We start from the raw sequence: 20,476 nt of genomic DNA on the forward strand, positions 1-20,476 counted from the left end.
AACTTTTAATAAAATTAAAAAATTTAAAATACCCTAAAAAGTTCAAAATAGTTCTAAATAAAAACGGTTAATACTCTATTTATATAAAAAAAAAAAAAAAAATTGAACTTTGGGTTTTGAATATTTTATATTAATGCCTAAAAATTTTTTAAAAATTTTCAAAAATACTTGGTAAATTTTAAGGAGGAATTTAACCAGAATTTCCACAAGCAACATTAATATAAAATAAAAAAGTTTTAAAAAAATTTACTCCTTTAAATATTTAAAAGTAAAAACCAAGCAAAAACCAACCCGACCAACCAATGAACAACCCTCTATAAGTTAGGAAGAAGGGCTTTGAATGATTTATGAGTAAAACTTTAGTTTCGTTTGTGTTAAAATATATTTAGTATTAAATTATAGTTTACAATGTATATCATATTTAATATTTTATTATCAGCAAATATTTCTACGTCCAATATGGATCACAAAGCTTAAGGTGTGAATTATAAGCTACTTACATCCAAATAAATAAATACATAAAAGGACACTTTAGAAAAATATAAAATTACCCCTAGAAAACACAAAAATTACATTCAATCAATCTTATTAACTTTATAACAACAAGAAATAAATAAATCTAACCACACTAATTACATTAGCAAGTGCATGAACCACATGAAAAGTATTTCCTAATAGTAAACCAAAAACTATGCTCTGAAGATACAATGATTTAATGTATTTGAATAACAATCTTGTCTGCAAAACTATATACAAACTGAGATTAAGCTTGTTAATTAAGTGTCGATTAAGGAAATAATAATGTTTTCTATCTGGGTGTGATGGTGGGAGCTACTCCACTTACAAGGTCGCTGCCAGAGACTTCTGATGTGTAATAGTTATTCATGTAGGATGATGAAGATGGAGGACTGGTCATTTTTACGACGTTCGTCATTGGAGGCTCTGCAACTTTCGTATCAGACTCGGGCAGCATATGCCAGATAGTTTCGAGTGTTCGAACGACTTCTGCCATTGAAGGGCGTGCATCTGTTTCATTTTGGCAACATTTCAGAGCCAAAGTCACAAATCTTTCAACACATTCCAGGGGATAAGATCCGAGTTGACCATCGACAATCGAGAAAACTTTTCCAGACTGATATGCACGGTCGACCTGTTGACATACAAACGATACAAATATTTAAAAGAGATACCAGTGCAATACAGAGAAGGCCTTTGCAATCAAATTATGCATACGACTATGATATCCAGTTCATGCACTTGGTGTTGTGCTATCCCAAAATAAAGAGTCCATAACAAATGCTTTTTGGATGTAATACCTCTCTGACGATGTTCTTGCCGTGTGAGATCGGGTGCCGCCCAGTTAAAATCTCCAAAAACACGACACCAAGACTATAAACATCACTCTTATCTGTCAATTTACGAGTCAGGAAGTACTCTGGATCAAGATAACCCTGGAAAATGGAAGCATACAAATTTAAAGGCACATAAATACCCTTTAACTAAACTCAATCCAGGAAGTGTAACCAGTTATCTAACCAAAAACAGTAACATAGAGAATAAACAAAGGAAGATATTTTTAGTACAGAAGATTCACTTTCTCTATATCATGTACCATGGTATAATGAGCAAAGGTTTGACATTCCATTTGTGTCCCAACATCTCATCTCAATTATCCCAATAGGAAAATTTTGAAAGTGGTTTTGAATATGCAAATCCATTTTACCATGAAAATGTTGAAATATTTGTGCTAGCTTAAGTGTTGCGATCAGCCCCATCACCGAGTGCAAGCGCTTTAACGGGCTTTCTCTAGAGCTCATCAGATCTGAAGTACCTCTTTGACAAGGTTTGTCCAGATTTGGATCATACTGGCATATGTCTTAGTTTCTCATCTAATGGTGTAACGGTCCAAGCCCACCGCTAGCAGATATTGTCCTCTTTGGGCTTTACCTGAAGGTTTTAAAATACATCTGCTAGGGAGAGGTTTCCACACCCTTATAAAGAATGTTTTGTTTCCCTCTCCAATCGATGTGGGACCCCCCAATCCACCCCTTTTGGGGCCCAGCGTCCTTGCTGGCACACCGCCTCGTGTCATCCCCTTCGAGGCTCAGCCTCCTCACTAGCACATCGTCCGGTGTCTGGCTCTGATACCAAATGTAACACCCCTAATTTTCTTAGACTATTTAGTGACGTCACTCCATGCATGCTTGGTAATGCCCCTAATTTTCATGTTTTTTTTCTATTTCTATCTTAGGTCCCTAATCTTTTAGGATTTTGAATTTATTCTGAATTTCTAATCACTTTAAAATCTTGATTGTGATCCTTAAGTTTCTTTCACATACACTCCATCCGAGCTCCAATCTGTTGTAATACTTTTGTACTTCCTTCGAAGATTAGCTTCCTTATAGGCCATTATTTCCCTGCGTGATCTAGCAATCCATGACTATTAGGGTTGTAGAAAGTTGTAAGAAATGCAGAATGCCATTTATCTCTAACATCAAACAAATAAAGGAGAAATCCTTTCTATCATTTTCTGAAAGGCAAGAGATGCTTATGAAAGTAAGGGTATTCCTCTATTTTCCTTTTGCTATCATATTTACCATTATAGTAGAACTTGTAGCGTCTATGAAAACAGGGCGTCGTCTAAATGGAAATCCCCTCATCTCTTTTGTTTTTGCTTTTACTCTTGTTCGTCACACCCATGAAATATAATCCTATAAAACCTTTAGATTCCCACCATAGACGCCTCTGTTTATTAGTGTTACAAAGGATCTTTCCTTTATAAAACCTAATAGATCAATAATAAGTTATAAAAAAGGATACCTACCTTCTATAACCTAGTAGACATCCTAGAATCTACTAAAATCGCGATGAGATTGTAAGCAAAAATTGAACTCTTTCATTAAATTTCTAAAAGTTTAAGAAATATAGATAGAATTTTACCGGTGTCCCTTTTACTACCGTCGATACATGATTTGGCACATCGCCTTCTGTATCTGGTAGAGGTGCAAGTCGTGAAAGTCCGAAATCAGCAACCTTTGCCAAATATTTGGAGTCTAATAATATGTTGCTGGACTTGATATCCCTGTGGAATATTGGGGGATCAGCTTCCGTGTGAAGGTACAGAATTCCCTTAGCTGCACCCAGGGCAGCTTTTAATCTTGTGGCAAAACTCAAAGGTTTTGCAGAACGTACTGTGATAACACAAGGAAACATAACAAGTCAATGCTCAAAAGAGAGACATGAAAACAACAACTCAAATAAATATTTTATTCTTCAGTTGACATAAATATGAAGGAATAAGAACCCTGGAACGAATAAAAACCGTCTCACAATTTGCATAACTGAAACCGAATCTTCGAAAAATAATTTATAGGAAAGTCGCTGAAGTGTACCAGAAAGGTGATCCCTCAGCGTGCCATTTGACATGAACTCATAAACCAACATCTGCATGGAAATTCAAAATCAATAAATCTGTTCAAGGCCAAATTTCAAGGCAGTGCAAGGAATTGACAAAAAAGTAATGTCCAGCGAGCTGATAAAATTAGTAGCTGTGACACAAGTAAGTTTTGTGACAGAATTTGACAAACAGAAACTTTAATTTAAATATAATGCAATGTATCACCTTAAAATTCGTGCATTTTTTTTAAAAATTTTTTTACAAGAAACAAAACTTTTCAGTGATATAATGTAAAGAAACTGATGGTGAAAGGAAACAACCTCCACAAGGGAGGGAAAAAGAGAACAAAACAAAGATTAATGCATTCTACTTTCGACATAAATATTGAATAGAGTAAGCCACAAGAGTTTAAAAAGAGAATGCCATGAAGAAGTCTTTTGATGAGCTGAATCAAAATGAACATTCCAAGAAAGATGTTTGTCATTAAAAATCATTTAACTAAATCGTCACACATTTAAATAACAAGGACTAAAGTGTAACCTAAGTGCATGGACTATATTGGAACTTCAATAAAATACCGGACCAAATTCAGGGGTGTTTTTGCAATTTTTTTATGAAAATGATAAATAAATAAAGAATTCCTTAAACTACCTGTTCGTCTTCTTCATCACAATATCCAATCAAAGCCACAAGATTTCGGTGGTGTAATCTTGACAATAATTGTATTTCAGTTAGGAACTCCTTTTCACCCTGTAGTGACCCCTCCTGTGCACGTTTGATAGCAACAGCAGTGCCATCTGCTAGAATTCCTTTGTAAACCTTTCCATAACCACCTTGACCAACTACCGTGGACTCGTGAAAATTGTTTGTAGCTAGAGCCATTTCACGGTAACCAAACTCCTTTACGCCCTCAATATGTATGGAGGTTTTTGACACTGATATAAATGAAGATCAAATGTTAAATAATCACAATACTTAGAGACCAGTATAGGATCTTTTCTTATTATTTAAAGTGACCAAGAGAACTCTGAGATTAATCATATTCCAGTCACCTAGTTATGAAAGTTCGATTTTTCGAATAATAAAGCCTGAAATAAAAAAAAATGAAGGCTGACAAAATCATTATAGCATGTCATGTAATGAGCCATGATGTACTATAATTCTAACGAAGAATGAAGAAGTAATAGCCTCAATTATACAAGCATAAGAATTTAAAGGAAATGGAGATAAAGCTAATTGACTGAAATTTATTTTAAGATGCCTGATGATCAAGTACAAGGCCATTCAATCAAGACATGACGGATGATCTTAAATTAGGGTGAATGGTAAGACTCTGTTATCTTCAAATTGCACATCCTAGGTCTTCTTATATAGGAGAAAGACCTTGTACAGCATTAAAAAAAACGATAAGTACTAAATATCGACAACTAATACACAATTATAAGATTGGAAATTCTAACAGATTATCGGTTCATGTCAGGGAACCAAAAATTTGATTGATGGATGGATAATCTCGAATTATTTGCACAGGAAAAACACAGCCACAGATAGTATGAAACCACTATTACCACATGGCATCAAGAAATGCATTACAAGTTTACAAAATGCTGCAAACCAAAAAGTTAGTTGAATGAAAATATCTAACATGTCCAAGTAAACTTGCTTAATCTTGCAATAAGATCATCATGCCAATCAACCATTTTACCCAATGCATTTCTGTCAAACAATCTTCATAAATACAAAAAAAAAAAAAAAAAAAAAAAAAAAAAAAAAAAAAAAAAAAAAAAAAAAAAAAAAAAAAAAAAAAAAAAAAAAAAAAAAAAAAAAAAAAAAAAAAAAAAAAAAAAAAAAGATGGTACACCTCTAACTTCTAATAACGCATCCAAAGTTGAGTTTGTATCTCAAGCACACTTGATATATGAACTTACTATATGGGTAACATATTTGTAAATCATCTCCTACGTTACATACTGACTTTTACAGATTACAAATGTACAGGTTAGGACAAGCCTCTGATACTCGGTCCTCCAAACATAGTTTATATAGATTCAGACCTCCAAACCTATGAACCAGCATCCACTAAGAGTTTCTTTTAAAACTTTGGCATTTATTACTCATGACCATGAGGTTTCAAAACTAAGGTATCATCATTTGTAGCATATAACATATTAAAGCGTGTTAAAGTATTGATTTAAGATTATATTCACCAAAACCCATAAACTTAGGCTTTTGGGTTGATCGGTGATTTAACATTGTATCAGAGTAGGAGGTCCAGTTTTCAAAACCCAAAAATCCTCTCCAATTGATATTGATTTCAACTTTTTGTCCTCCTACAAATATGCAAGCCAATAAGTGAGTAAAAGTGTTAAAGTAGCGATATAAGAGTAAATTCATCATAACTACTCATCAACTTAAGCTTTTGGGTTCATGGGTGGTTTAACATAAAATGATTTATATTCGGTCACAACCTAGCATCAAACCTTAGCTCTCATATGTGGTTCTGCAAGGAAGCTATAAGCACACCCATATAATCGTTCACTTATTAAGAATTGGGCATTGCAAGAGAGGAGGCACATAAAATACTACATCCTAATTTTTAAGGAATAAACTACTTACGACGATGCCTTCTTGAGATGTGGTGGCCCCTCACACGTAATCTTACGATAAAAATAAAAATAATTGCAGATAGCGTTGCTCCACCAGCAATTGCTCCTAATATTATTCCAGCCAATGCCCCTTTACTCATAGTAGAATCAGATGGTAGTGGAATAAATACTGCAATACGAGAAAAAAAAAATTAAGCTAAAAATCAAATTTGAAGGATTGTGATAATTATAATAGCTAAACATGTAGGTCTCCTACCAAAAATAACATTAATATGTTGATTAGTCTTACAGTTATAAGTAAAATAAGTGCAGTCATCTGCTAAGTATCGTGTATGATGGTGCCAAAATGGAAACATTTAACTAGTCAGCAGGGTTGATATCATAGAACATGTCATGTCATGTCATCAGGAGTATTTTCTATTGTCAATAACTAATTGACATAAGCCTCATTAACTAAAAATGCAAACGAAACCACAAATATAGAAGCATCACAAGGAGGAAAAAATCACCATTATAAGGAGAAAATAATATAAATGAACATTGATGAAAAAGTATTTCGCAAAGGTAATCAAAACATGCATTTATGTAGCAATGACCCAATAAACGCGCATAAAAGGTTACCACTATGCCACAGACAGGGTTTCTATCAATAGATAATAATTAGAAAGTACAAGTATAGGAAGCCTTTTTCCAATTGCTTCAGCAGGTAACATGAAAACCAAAGGTAAAAGTGAGATTTCACAACAATCTTCAGCCTCTGACAATTTAATATAAGAGATAGTATCCTAAAAAAACTCATCAGAAAAGTTTTAAAGACCAACCATTCTTATAAACATCGGATATTGTCAAGTTGAGAAGTTCGTACGGTCCAAATATGTCGCTATCTGAAATGTTCCAACTTGCAAACTTGGAAACAATTCTTACAACCTCGCTGTCATTGAACAAGGGAGGACTATTGCTACCGGCAACATGTAGAGGGAAAAGCTTCAGGTTCATTCTTAATCGAGGCCCCTTTTGCCACACAGCAGAACCAATGTCCAATTGTTCAAGATGTAATTTAAGACCATTGGTCAGGTACTCCTCGAACATTTTTTGATATGGACTAAAACGTGAGAATCCGGGACTTTTCAAACGATATCCAATAAGAAGAGGTGCAGAACAGACACAAGATGAGGGACATTTTGCCGAGTAACATTCATAAGGAGGTGGGCATATTGAATCAGAACAGCTAAGACTTTTATTTGTTGGAATGTCAACTATATCCTCACGCTCAGATCCACAGAAGTGCACCAGGCTGTTATTAGAACAAGCAGGATTTCCATGAAGCCTGAAATTTAGGAAAAAAAAACATCCATAAAAAAGAATATAACATCAATTTGTCAAGTTTGGTTGTACGCTGTGCACACATATACTTTAAGCCAGAAATTCAAAAGGACAAACATCAATTTTTTTTTTATTGGAAAGAAAGCCATTTCATTCATATGGTGAAATGTATACAAAATATCCTATCATAAAGAAATTTATACAAAAGACAAACATCAGATTTAAAAAGGTAATGTAAGGGATGGTTCACTCTGCACAAATGGATCGAGTAGTGCACATGCATTATGCCGATTGAAGATAAAGAACTTCATTAAAGCCATATTGTACTAATTTTGATACATCAGAGTTAAGAGGAAGAAGCAAACCAGACAGTGACGTTCAGAGGGAGATCAATGCTTCCAAAAATATTTGAAAATTTATTGTTCTGCAGCTCTCTGCAGTACAGAAGAGGCAAGAATAAATATTTGGTAAAGGAAGTGCATAGCAGTCTATAATCCTTCAACCCCTCAACATAGAAATTTAGTTACTTCACGTCTTACACTGTAAGGCTGTCCAAAAATTTGAGCGTCCTGTTTTGCCATATGGAGGATGGAACTGAGCCGTTCAATGAATTATTTGCAATTGACCTGCCATGTGAAACTGACAAACTAATCATAACTTTGTACATTGAGTTGTATAATAGATTAATCAGTAACTTCAAACCTAAGTGAATGTTTGGAGAAAAATTCATGTACATCCTAAGGGAAGTAATAGCAGTAAGGATATTAGTTTATAAATTAAAATCTTCTATTTGAAATAGTTCAATTAGATTCTGTATCAAATTAAATAGACAAACAATTGAATACTCCTCCACAAACAAATGACGCATATATTGTAACAACCGAGCACGACAAGAATTAATTTTTTGATTTTTCCTTTAAAGTTCTAACTTCCAAAATTTTATTGAAGGCCTTGGAGTTCGAATTTCAAGATGAGGTAGAAGGAAAAAATGCTTAGAAAAATTCCAAGAAAATAGAGAAAAATGATCTAGATGGGTATTTTGATTATTTCCATGCATAGCTAATTCTGAAACTTATAATTAGCCTAAAAGCAGAGTTAATTAGGGAAAAAAATAAAGAAGAAAAAGGAAAGAAAAGAAAGAAGAGAGAGAAAAGAGGATTTTGAGAGAGCAAATAACCGTCGGACCTACTCCGATCAAGCCACCTAGAGTCGTTTTCCAGCTATGGTCTCTTCATGAAGCTTGCTTAGAAGGTTGATTACATTCAGTCCAATACTTGAATAACCCAAATCCATCAAGAAATGAGGAGATCGAGAGGTAAGGATTTTGAGTATTTGTTCTCAATTTTTATCCAGATCCATAAGATATCTATGGAATTATGTCCTCAAATTTAACTATACTATTCTAGAGAGGATTTCACACATCTTTCGTGAAGGAACCTCGACACAAAACTCACCAGAAATCGGAGTTTCGACGATCCTCCAGAAAGTTTTTTTAGTTTTGGACCGACTTTTAAACACATTTAGTTCTCTGTATAGTTAACGGAATACAATGAAATTAATTTTGATGGAAGCTGATTGAAGACTCTTCAACTTTGGTAAGGGAATGGAATCTAGAAATAATCCAGGGAAGACAAACAACAAGTGAACACACATCACGCAAAGAGGACGAACATGTCAAGGCGAAGGCGTCACACGCGTCAAGCTGCTAGGAGAGGAATGTGTCTAGCAATGAATAGGGACACGTGTCGTGACGTCGTAAATCGCAGGCGAGCACGAGACGTCAGGGTTGAAGTTACGATTCTAGAGGGGCCAAATGTCATGCTAGGAGCGCGCTACCTCTCCATTGGGTGCGTCTGTACTTGTGCGTGAACTGTACATGTGGAAGCCTTCCAGTCACGCGTGGAAGCATGTGAGGTCCCTTTTTTGACCAATTTCGACTCATGTTTGTTTATTTCAACTTCGAGACTAATCTAATTTGAATTGGAATTAGGACTTACCAAGGAAATTACAGAAAATTCAAAGCTCCCAACAAATGAAAATCAAGCTCGAGAAGGCACAATTCACCGACGTAAATAGCCATTCAGACTTTCTTCAAGTAATAATTGTTGCTAGGGCATGCTAACATGCGAGCATATCTTACCTTAGGTGGTTGGAATATGCATGATTAGGACTTTAGAAGGGTAATATTGGACTGTGTGTTATAAAAATTATGAAAGGATAAGAATTTAAGATGCAGCTGATAATGATTTCCGTTGTGCTATATAAGAGAATAAGACATTGTGATCTATACTTCAGGTGATGAATGAATGTTATCTCCTCATTCAGCTTGCATAAATATTTAGATAATGTAGTTAAGAATAAGGCACTAAAACTAGGTCATTTTCAAGTTGACCTAGGTCAACATGTTTCCAGTAGACCGAGCACCTTCGGGTCAGAGCGGCAATCTGTGGTCAAGACCACAGTTCTTCTAGATATTAGATTAGCCCTGATGAGCTAGTCTCGAGTGTTCTGAAAATATGAGATTGAGATTCAAAATCTTTTCTCCTTGAGCTTGATGAACCTTTAAATTCATACTAAGTGGGGGAAATGTATCAAGTTTTGCACACATCTTCTTAAACTTGCATAAAGTCATTTGTAACGGGGTTGTTTTTTTTGTTCCACATGAAAGAAGGTCGTGCAAACTTCGTACACTCTATTTACTTGCTTTTTTATTGAGTACAAAGATTCTAAGAACTCCAAAAGTTCATTCACGGAATCACAATGATTTACCAAGCCAACTACCTCACTCCCAATTGAGTTCTTGATTTGAATGTACAATCAAGTGTCATCATGAAGCCAATCCTTCTTTGAGTCGTCCTCGGGTAGATCTTGATCAATGTCACCATCTATCTTAGTGCTTCGTAGATAAAACCAAATCGTCCTACTCGAATTAATAATGGGAGCCATTTAACTAATGCTCCATGGGTGTTTGACGAAAGAGAAACCATATTAGATACTACCACAAGTTTCATCTCAGCCATTAGTTTCACACAAATGTAGATAAACCCCAAGAGAAACACGAACCAAACCAAACCTTAATTGCGAGAGAACCAACCAACCCACACGCAAATAACACAACCCAAGACAAACTATGTAGGCATTATCAAATCCAAGCACACAGATCAACTAGAAACTTCAAGTTGAGACAAATCCAGGCGGTGGAAACAAGAATGGAGCTTTCACCCGCCCTTGCATGTTGATGCTTGGCTGTGGGAACAAAAACTTCCAGTGGCCCATGTGGCTCACGTGCAACTCTTTCTGGCAAACAACGACGATGGTCCTACTCTACTAACGGTGTCACTCCTCTTAAGATGGGTGGTGTTGACAAATGGTCACTCTAACTTGATGACCCAAACTTCAAACCCTAGCCTCACTTGGAAGAGAAATCCTAATCGTCAAACAAAAATTCTAAAACCATAGGGACTCTGATACCATGTAATAAATATTAAAAAAATACTATATGCATTTTAGATTAGAGAGTAATATATATGTAACTACAAAAAAAAAATCCCTAAACTAAAATACGTACAATCACAAAAAGGAGGACCATACATAATAACATATATATATTATAACAAGATTGAGGGCCCCAATTGTTTTTTTCCCATAGATTGCTTAACCGAGGGTCACATCGGGTAACCACATCACTTAAATGTAGTATACGTTGGAGATTAACCTTAAATTAAATATCCTATCATAAGCCAACCACATATCGAGCGATTAGTTCATGCTCTCTCCCAACTAGATCATTTCTTGCACTTGGCAATTCTTCAATAGTCCATCAATAACATTATTACTTGTTTACAATGGTGGTACGGATAGTAGAGTAGCTGCTGGTAGGCAGGTATCTTTCATGCACCAACTTTTGCATGTGGTGCCATGTTCAAATAGTTTTTTTCCCATACCTCCTTCAATGCTGCTACAAGTTATTCTTTTCCTCCAGAGTATTCATAATCGAATATGTTCTAAAAAAATTTATCTAATCAAGAATGCCTTCAATATCCATTTTTCACCCTGTCGTCAGTTTTTGATGCTGGTGTTGGTAAGGGATAAAATTCCTGCCAGTGTCGAAATGGAGCCTTCTTTGTTCCTGAGGTAATCTTGCTCAAGGAGCAAGTTGTTCCTGCCTCTCTTCCCTGTACTGGTTTCTGTCTCATACTTTTGTTGCTGGTCATTCAAACTGGGTCGTTGCAGGGTAAGCTAACCTAATTGTCTAGCCATTTTCATAACAAGCAACTTTCTTGGTTAGATCATTGTTATGACTTGGCTCGTCTCAAAGCTTCGCTCACTTTCTAAATTTTTGCTGCATGCTCTATTCAGGATTTATGCCTTAATTGGAATGCTTTTATCTTTCCATTGTAGTTTTTTTTATACTGTTCTTTAATTGTTGTCTACCTTCCCTTATGAATGTCGTATCCTTTGAGAATTAATCTTTTTCATTATATTAATGAAAAGTTTCATGTTTATTTAAAAAAAACCAACTCATACCAAAAAAATGGCAACCATACATCATTATGCAGGTCTAATTCCATATGTAAAAGTTGTCATTTATGTTCGACTTTTGTAACATTTTTCTGTCATTCTCTCTATAATTAGGTTCCCTATAACATTAGGTTTGTCTTCTCGGAAATGTACAAACATGATATACGCTATCAAGCTAAATCCAGCACCACCACCCAACAACAAAGAATTGGTGAAAAAAATTCACTCACAATTTCTGAAGAAGTGGTAGATCCGAAAGACTGGATGGTATGGTGCCAGTAAGACGATTGTCTGATAAAATGCTGCATTTAATGTAAAGACAAGAAAATGTCAAACATACCATTCAACATCATATTTTTATGGCAGGTTTTAATCTTTAAAGTTCTTTAATCAAACACTGAAGTTGTATTTGCAAAAGATGAGACTCTTACATGGTAGTAATATTCTCAGAGAACTTGTCTCGTGGTATGAATCCACTTAGTTGATTGTTACTTAGATCCCTGAAATATGAAGAAACAGAAAAGAACACGAACTAGGGTCAATTTTGAAGGAATGCACAAATTTATAATCATGAAGCCAGCATAGCCCAGATGTTGCAATCTCAATAAACCTAATTTAGACTTACAGATAACCCAGGTTCTTTATCATGCTCAGATTAGGAATTGGTCCTTGCAAACTACAATTCCTTAGACTCCTGCGCAAAATCAATCACAAAGACAACCAATGCATTGTTTTATAAAAAATAGTACATGTCCAAACTGCTATTTCAAATATAAGAGCATATAAAGCTTCTACACAAGTATACATACAAGGTTTTGGTACATATCATACATCAGATGTAGGAAAACGGGCGGATTGATTTTTAAATATTTAGTCTTCACTAAACGTATGGCTATTGTTACAGCACAGTAACTCTAGTGACGAACTTATAAGTTGTGTAAAGAATGTACAATTAAAATAAAGAACAACCATACATAATAACATATATATTATAACACTACCCATCGAGATGGAGATGAAGCAAATATGTCAACCATGTCTAGCTTGTTGCAAATATAATTTAGTCTTGCTCCATTTAAAACCACATTTTGTTTCTTGAATTATTGATTTGAATGTACAATCGAGCATCATCGTGAAGCCAAGCCTTATTTGTGACATCTTCAAGCATATCCTAATTAATGTTATCATCCATCTTAGTACTTCATAAGATAAAACCGAATCGTCTGACTGCAATCATAATAATTGGAGTCACTTAACTTATGCTCCATGATCTTTGATGAAAGAGGAACTATATTAAATACTACCACATGTTTCATTTCAGCCATTAGTTACACACAAACTAAATATGACTTTAACGTATCACCTCTCGAAGAATGCAAAAGCTCTACTATGGACAATCCTCATTACAGCTTTCTTTTGGAATCTATGGAAAGAAAGAAATCAAAGAGTATTCATAGAGAAGACAGAGACCTCATTAAATTGTCTAATGCTTTTACTTCCTATAGTCATACCTCCCACATTGTAAATTGGGAAGTTGTTTTGTAGGCATCATGGAAAACACAACCCTTTGGTAAATTCCAAACATCAATGATATTATCTCTTATAAAAAATATATAATGCTAACACAATCAGACATGCTCATCTAGGAATTGAAAAACTGAAATGGACCCAAACAAAACTACCGACTTCCAAGAGTATCAGAAAATGATCCAAAAAGACACATTTTAAAGCCCTTGTGCCATCAAAAATCTTATTCCCAAGCTTTAGAAACAAAGAAACGGTCCAGCAAAGCTTTAAGATTATCATCACCAAGTCTCGACCAAGTAAACTCCAGATTTTTCAATAAATTTATTGAAAAACCGCATACCTTTAGTTTATCTTCCACCTGGTACACTCTCATGGATCCAACATGTAATATTTAAGTCCCCACCGTACACCAAGGAATGTCACAATATGTATAAAAAGAACTCCATTCACTCTACAAATGCTTCTTTTCCCGATAATCATTAGGCCCACACGTTTGAGATCCAACACCTCTTCTCATTTTGAAAAGATATTCTGAGTGACAGTGTGTATCCTCCTTTAAGAACTTCCAAGACCTTCCCTAGCTTTCATCCCACATAATAAGCATACCTCAAGATCTACCAAAAGATTCAATATGCACTCAGTTGACCTCATTAGAGCTCCACATTGACTTAACTTAATGAAACTTTGGTTGAAAGACCCCGTCTTTGTTTCTTGTATGAGGACAACATCCGAGCAAAGATTATGCTTAAATTTCTTCAAACTAGTTCTTTTTTAGGCATCCCCCAAACCTCTAGCATTCCAAGATAAAATCTTCATTGAATCACAAGAAATTTCACTGCAAACAATAATTATCAATTCCTTTGAGAGATAAGCAAATGAATTTCGCACATTTGAAGACCGCTAAGCTCAATAAGAGAAGGGAATTTTCTTTGCATTGGGAATTGAATGAGTCTTTTCTGAATCCTGAAACAGATGGTTTACTTTGGGGTAAACCGGTCTTCATTTAAAGCATCATTTGAAGAGTTATTTAGAGGCTGGATATCTAACAAAACACTGCTCACACTCACCACTGAATCATCAATCAGAGTCAATTTATGGATCTGAACAGATAATATCTAAGAATGTTCTGGATTTTCAGAAGACTTCCGAGGAATCAAGGAGACCTGGTTTAATAAGAGTATCTTCCTCTAAAAAAGATTCCTTGGAAACGACAGTTACTATAAACCCTGAATTAATATCAGTTTGGGCATTAACTTCTAATTCCTTAATAATCAAGGTCTTGGGAGGTAGAACAAAGTTTGAATAAATTCCCTTTTCATGCAAGACATCATCATTTAAAGTCTCTTTCTCTTGCACAATTCCTAATTCCTCATTAGCTTTCCTTGTCTTAATGTAAAATTGAACATTACATTCTAATTCCTCAATTATCGTTGTCTTGGGAAAAAAATTCTGAGGCAGAAATAATTCCTTTCTCAAGCACGAGACCTGAAATTATAGTCACATTTTTGCACTCGGTAACTTTTTTCTCCTTTGAAACCAATGGGCTGTTCACACCAAACTTTCCATAACCTCCTCTGTTTTTTTATAGGAAAGAGAAACCATTACAATGATGTAAGAAATAGAAAAAAAAAAAAAGATAATCCGGTATGAGATAATCACAAAACACATCTCCATTGAGATAGTGGGGTAGATAAACTATAATTACAAAAAGGAGGCAAAAGATGACTCCAAGATAAAGCAATGTAAGAAGTAGACGCAATAAAGATTATCTGAGAAGATACAAGCATTCCTTTGTAGCCAAAGATTTTAGAAAAATGCATAAAGGAAGTTGCACCACAAAATCATTTTTTCCTTCTTTTCCTTCCACACTCCTCATACGAGGATACTTAAAACATTAGTATTGTTATTAAAAAATTCATCACGATTTCAACAGTCCGAAAACACCCTGGACTGATTAGCCTCTGGCTTTGAATGAAAACACTTCAAACCAATTAACGGATGCCTGGAAATAGAAAGAAGTTCTAGATTTGATGGTTAATATTAGGAGAAGGAGAGTGAATAATATTATGAGAATCCGGTGCATCCCTAAAATGAGAAAAATAGTTTCTAAAATTTGTCTTCTATTTCGATGGTAGCTGGCAAGAAACCACATAAAACCACATAAATTATGTCAGACCTTAATTCGAGCTTTAGGACAATTAATCAAGCTATGTGTATCAGGAGAAACACTCACTAAACCTCCAAAGTATACTCCAATGGTTTCAAAAGAATTGGAAGTCCAATAATCTAAAGGGGTTATGGTGACTCCAATAATCCAACCTTTTTCTTTGGATTTTATTAAATGGTAGACTTAATACATCAGAGATCTTGCAAAGGAAACTTCCTTTTTTTATACTCGGTTTGCCCCATTTGTTGTAAGAACAGGGATTACCTTAATCATATATTTTTTGAGTGCTCATATTCATTTTAGTATTGGTACAAACTGTTCAAGTTATTACATATTTCTTGGATTAAAGTTATTACAAGTTATTCATTGGGTGCTCATATTCAATAAAGTTGTTCAGTTAACTCGTATTCATATATCTTGGAAGATAACTTTCAACTGATTATCATCGGGCCTTATTTCAAGATTAAACCTCGTCTTTTATGGATGAATGTGATCAAGTCTCTTCATTCGGAATTGTGGATGGAGAAAATTTTGAGATTTTTCTAAAACAAACAACTTCCTTGGTGTGATCAGTTGAATTCCAAAAGAACGAAAGTTTCTTCATGGTGTCTCTCTCTCCAAGCTTGTTGATATTTTTTCTTCACCGGATATTTACTTGAGTTAGGATGCATTTAATTTTCCTTTGTAAGTTTTGATATTTTCTTTTTCATTTTCACTCCCTTTAAGTTCGTATCTTTTGAGCATTAGTTTCTTTTCATTTCATCCATGAAAAGTTTCGTTTCTTGTTCAAAATAAATTGATTCAATTGTTCAAAATAAATTGATTCACTTGCAAAAATTGAGAGCTAAAATTAATACAGTTTTTAGTTTGGTATTTTAATTGATATACCACTCAAAGTTTAGGGGTATAAATTCATTTTTGCCCATTTGAAAATTATCTTACTTTTTGTTTGGTGATCTTTTAGGACTAAAAGTCGGGATTTGATTAGGATAGATTATTTTTACCTTTCTTTTAGGTTTTCTCTATTGCATTTAATTTAGTGTATTATTAGTTGTATATCATCAAAAAGAATTCCAAACTTCTTCATTTTTTTAATATAGCTTCTTTAACCACAATAATCCCATGATTGAAGAATAAGATAGCAAACCATAAAACGGAATAAGATCCTTTTATGATTGGGAATCATCCTATTTAATAGAGCTCCACTTGCCACCTTAAACACATCTCTTTTAAGCAAATAAAAGTACCAATTCAAAATTATGCTATTTATTATATATATATATATATATATATATGATTCTATCAGGTTAATTGAGTTCTCCTTAGACACAAATTTCTAACTTGTTCTAAGGATGCTGGCTATTGTAATCCCATCCCTATCATTCTAACTTTAACTGAATTGGAAATTAGATTCGTCTAGCTGCATGTGTGTTAATTAATGAAAGCTGGTTAGGTTACTTAAACATATAAATAACCACATCGAGTTCACAACTAAAACACAAGTTTATGACCACCGTTTCAATGTCCAACTGAAACCAATAATTTAAATATAACTTACAATTTCAGCAAGTTAGTCATATTCCCATAAGAATCTGGTATTGTGGACCCGCTGAAGTTGTTGTTGTCAAGTTGTCTGTAAATCAAATGAGGCTTTTAAGAAACTCAAAATTATTTGAAAAGGAGAAATGCAGAAAGATTACTTGTGCAGAATAAATTCTAACATTACAAAACTCCTTGAAACTTGATGCCGAAAGAGAAGTACTAAACCGAATAAGAGATCAAACATTTTCCCGAGACCTATCCACCCTTCTTCCTACTAATCCTCTTGGCCAAATGCCCCATGAAATGAAAACAAAGACAAGTGTGCTAAAGATTAGGCCCCTAGAAGAATTGACTAATTTTATGAAAATATCTTTAACATGTTAATTGCTTCTAGGGCTATTTGGTTTGAGCATAACAACAAACTCTACAACAACACACATAAAAGCACACTGAAACGTCAAAGAAGCTCATAATTTGACCAAGGTTGAAAGCAAGAAGAAGATTTTCTTGGACACATTGTGATTCTAAAATGATGAAAATGGATGAGTTCGAATGTTAGCGTCAGACAAAGGGGGCGAGGTTTTGTGACCAAAGTGTATACATCCATACGATTACAGTTCTCTCTTAAATGAGGCTGTTGCCTATTAATGGGTTGAATATGGTTTTATACCTTGGAAGAACAGATTGAAATACTAACAGGAGTAACCTAAGATTGAGTTCTTAGAAATCCTAGTTTATTCTTCAAAAAAAGTATCTAACATCAGCAGACATGCAAACGTTGTGGCTGGGAAAAAATAGTAGAAGAAAACTTGTTAGAACAATGAACGCAGGAAATGAGTGCATACAGTATTTCTAAGTATAGCAATCGAAACAACTCTGGTGGAAGTTTCCCCGATATGTTGTTATTGTCAAGGAGGCTGCAAAGTGTAAAATTTTGTGTAATTAGCCAAAAGTATAAGCATCTAAATAGTTTTTACATTAAAAAGTACAGTGTAAACATACAATAGAAATGCCTGAAGTAACAACAAACTTGCAGGAAACATAGCTTGCATCAAAAATTATATGCGTTTGGTGGTGGTGAGGGTGGAGAGTAACTTACATGTGGATAAGACTGGGCAATTCAGATAGCTCAGATGGGATTTCACCACTGATAGAGTTGTTGTTCATGTGGCTGAAGGTAAAGGGCAAACAAGAAATAAAACACCTATAAGAAGAAAAGGAAGTTGCAGGAATATTGTTCTCGAGTCAGAATCAGAAACATGCTTACAAATGCCTTATTTCTTTTAAGTTTGCAAATGTCTTAGGTATTGGTCCTGATATATGGTTCTGGTCAATCTGTATCCTGTCTAAATGTACAAGATTCCCAAGATTTTCTGGCAATGAACCTGACAACTGGTTCCCGTTTAGAAGCCTGTAAAACAACTTATAGATTAAATAGGAAGTGACAGATTCATATTACAACTATTCAGTTGTAATAATAAATATTCAGACACATCAAGTGGTTTATATTTTCTAACACTTCGAAAACTTATTCGTGGACTACGAACATAATGAAAATTCTAATGGAGGTAGGATGATGTATTTCTAGAAAAATCAGCCAACCTTTATCAAAGAGAATAAGTAAACCAGCAAGAAAGTAGATTGACTTACAACAGTCTTAAGGACGTTATATTGCCTATCTCTCCTGGTATTCCCCCAGTTATCTCATTCCACATGAAGTCCCTTTTCATAAAATACGAAAAATTTGCATTAGCAGAGACGAAATCACAAGGCACCCACAATATGGAGGAATCAAATTCTAAATCAACCTATTAAGTGTTAATTGAATAAAAGTTTCATTTACTGTTCTTTAGTTACTTACAAAACTTTCAGGTAAGATAAACGACCAAGCGCAGGTGATAAATTTCCTGATAAACTCATATTTAGAAGTCGCCTGCAAAGGATCATAAGGGTGGAGTGTTAAGTCTTGTTCATGAAAAGGCATAAGGAGAAAGATATAATCTACACCTTATATATGAGACTGACCAAAAAATGAGGAGTACAAATGACCATGATAGGCAATAATTAAACATTTTGGAGTATGCAGTTGATCAATTACACAATAACCCCTTTCATATACATGTCAAGCCCCAAGTTACGTCGCGTCGGGGGCTGGATAATAAAATTAAGAATCTCAGATTGTCCATAATAACAATGACAAATTGTTGTTTTGAACTGGTATCAAAGTATGGATGCAGATACATCTCAACATAGGTTATAAGAGTCCATAAATACTAGAAATCATACAATTCAGAAACATGTAGATAGTTATCATCCAATGTGGAACTGTAGCACAGAACACCAGTCCATTTCGAAATGCAAGGGTCTCCCCTGTTCCAGTTGCTCAAATTCCCATTAGGATCCAACAAACTTCTCTTGATCTCGAGCAAAGCGTCCACTGAAAATAAAAAGAAAGGATGATCAAAATTTAAACGAAGAGATAGTGTTAGATCATAATTGGTCCATGAGCTTCTGAGTTCTACTAAAAATTGACTGTATACCCATAAATTAATGGGAATTCAACCGGGATTCACAACATAGTAGGAAGAATTAGCCATAAATACTAACTACAGCATCTATTGCATTAAAACATAACCTTACACGAAATGAACCAAGAAATTGTGCGCTAGAACGGAAATAGCGAAGAATTCAGGCCAGAGAGAAGAAGAAGAATTACCTTCGGAGGGGCGAGTAACCGCCTTTGCTGCACCGACCAATAGTACGGACGACGAGAAGCACAGGAGCAGAAGGGCTGCATAAGCCCACTCCTGTGCTCGACACATTCCCGGAGTGCGCGTTAAGTGGAAGCACTAAAGATTTAGGGAGGATGAAAAATAGCTTGCAGAGGAAGATAACAGTTGAAAAGAGACGTCAGAGTTTCAGAAGACGAAAAGGCGATGAAGGAAAGGTAGCCGGTGGTGGTGGTGGTGGTGGTGGCGGTGGCGGTGGCGGCGGTGGATGTACAGATCACCAAAGCAATAGTTGTAGACATTTTAGTTCAAAATTTTAACGCGTAGCTGATGACGACTAAACCCATCCTTTTCATGCACTTCGTCAAAGTCGTACAAAGATAAAAGATATCAACTAGAAGGTCAAAGTGGGTATTTCACTTGTTTTTATCAATTTTAGTTGACATTTTTATCCATGAGGGCGAGTGGTTAATTTGTTTATTAGTCAATTTTTAAAACATCGTTTATTTAATGTTTGGTAGTTATAACCTTTGAATTTTCACTAATTAAATTATAAAATTTATAAACGGTCAAACATTCATATTCGCTCGGCTCTCTTATGAGTTTGAAACGTTAGAAAATAACTTTACACGAGTTCAAACCAAACCTTATTCGAGTAAAAGAA

At 34.8% G+C, this 20,476-nt stretch overlaps 1 protein-coding gene across 2 annotated transcripts; it reads right to left on the reverse strand.

The window, feature by feature from the left end:
• Positions 1 to 569: 569 nt before the first annotated feature.
• On the reverse strand, positions 570 to 20,099 carry LOC111492587 (probable LRR receptor-like serine/threonine-protein kinase At1g06840). Of its 2 annotated transcripts, XM_023141936.1 has the most exons (20): positions 19,800 to 20,099; positions 19,370 to 19,520; positions 18,945 to 19,016; positions 18,734 to 18,805; positions 18,351 to 18,494; positions 18,183 to 18,254; positions 17,929 to 18,000; positions 17,100 to 17,174; positions 12,473 to 12,541; positions 12,279 to 12,347; positions 12,078 to 12,149; positions 7,866 to 7,952; positions 7,692 to 7,760; positions 6,825 to 7,330; positions 6,014 to 6,172; positions 4,049 to 4,332; positions 3,393 to 3,444; positions 2,941 to 3,191; positions 1,317 to 1,451; positions 570 to 1,150 (listed from the first exon to the last, which is right to left on the reverse strand). In XM_023141936.1, the coding sequence occupies exons 1-20, from the start codon at positions 19,903 to 19,905 to the stop codon at positions 809 to 811; spliced, it is 2,859 nt and encodes a 952-aa protein (XP_022997704.1). In that variant the 5' UTR covers positions 19,906 to 20,099; the 3' UTR covers positions 570 to 808. The 2 variants fall into 2 exon arrangements, with proteins under 2 accessions (XP_022997704.1, XP_022997705.1); XM_023141937.1 differs by lacking the exon at positions 17,929 to 18,000.
• Positions 20,100 to 20,476: the final 377 nt, after the last annotated feature.

This window comes from Cucurbita maxima, unplaced genomic scaffold (genome assembly GCF_002738345.1).
Source record: "Cucurbita maxima cultivar Rimu unplaced genomic scaffold, Cmax_1.0 Cma_Scf00018, whole genome shotgun sequence".
Classification (NCBI taxonomy): Eukaryota; Viridiplantae; Streptophyta; class Magnoliopsida; order Cucurbitales; family Cucurbitaceae; genus Cucurbita; species Cucurbita maxima.

Bases quoted from the DNA above. Each gene is read 5' to 3' on its own strand.
- LOC111492587 (XM_023141936.1), bottom strand. From the start codon at position 19,905: ATGTGTCGAGCACAGGAGTGGGCTTATGCAGCCCTTCTGCTCCTGTGC. The intron at 1,452-2,940 runs GTAAAATTCTAT...TCCATTTTCCAG, and splicing joins CGGTAGTAAAAGGGACACCG to GGTTATCTTGATCCAGAGTA. The intron at 1,151-1,316 runs GTATTACATCCA...GTATGTCAACAG, and splicing joins GCAAGAACATCGTCAGAGAG to GTCGACCGTGCATATCAGTC.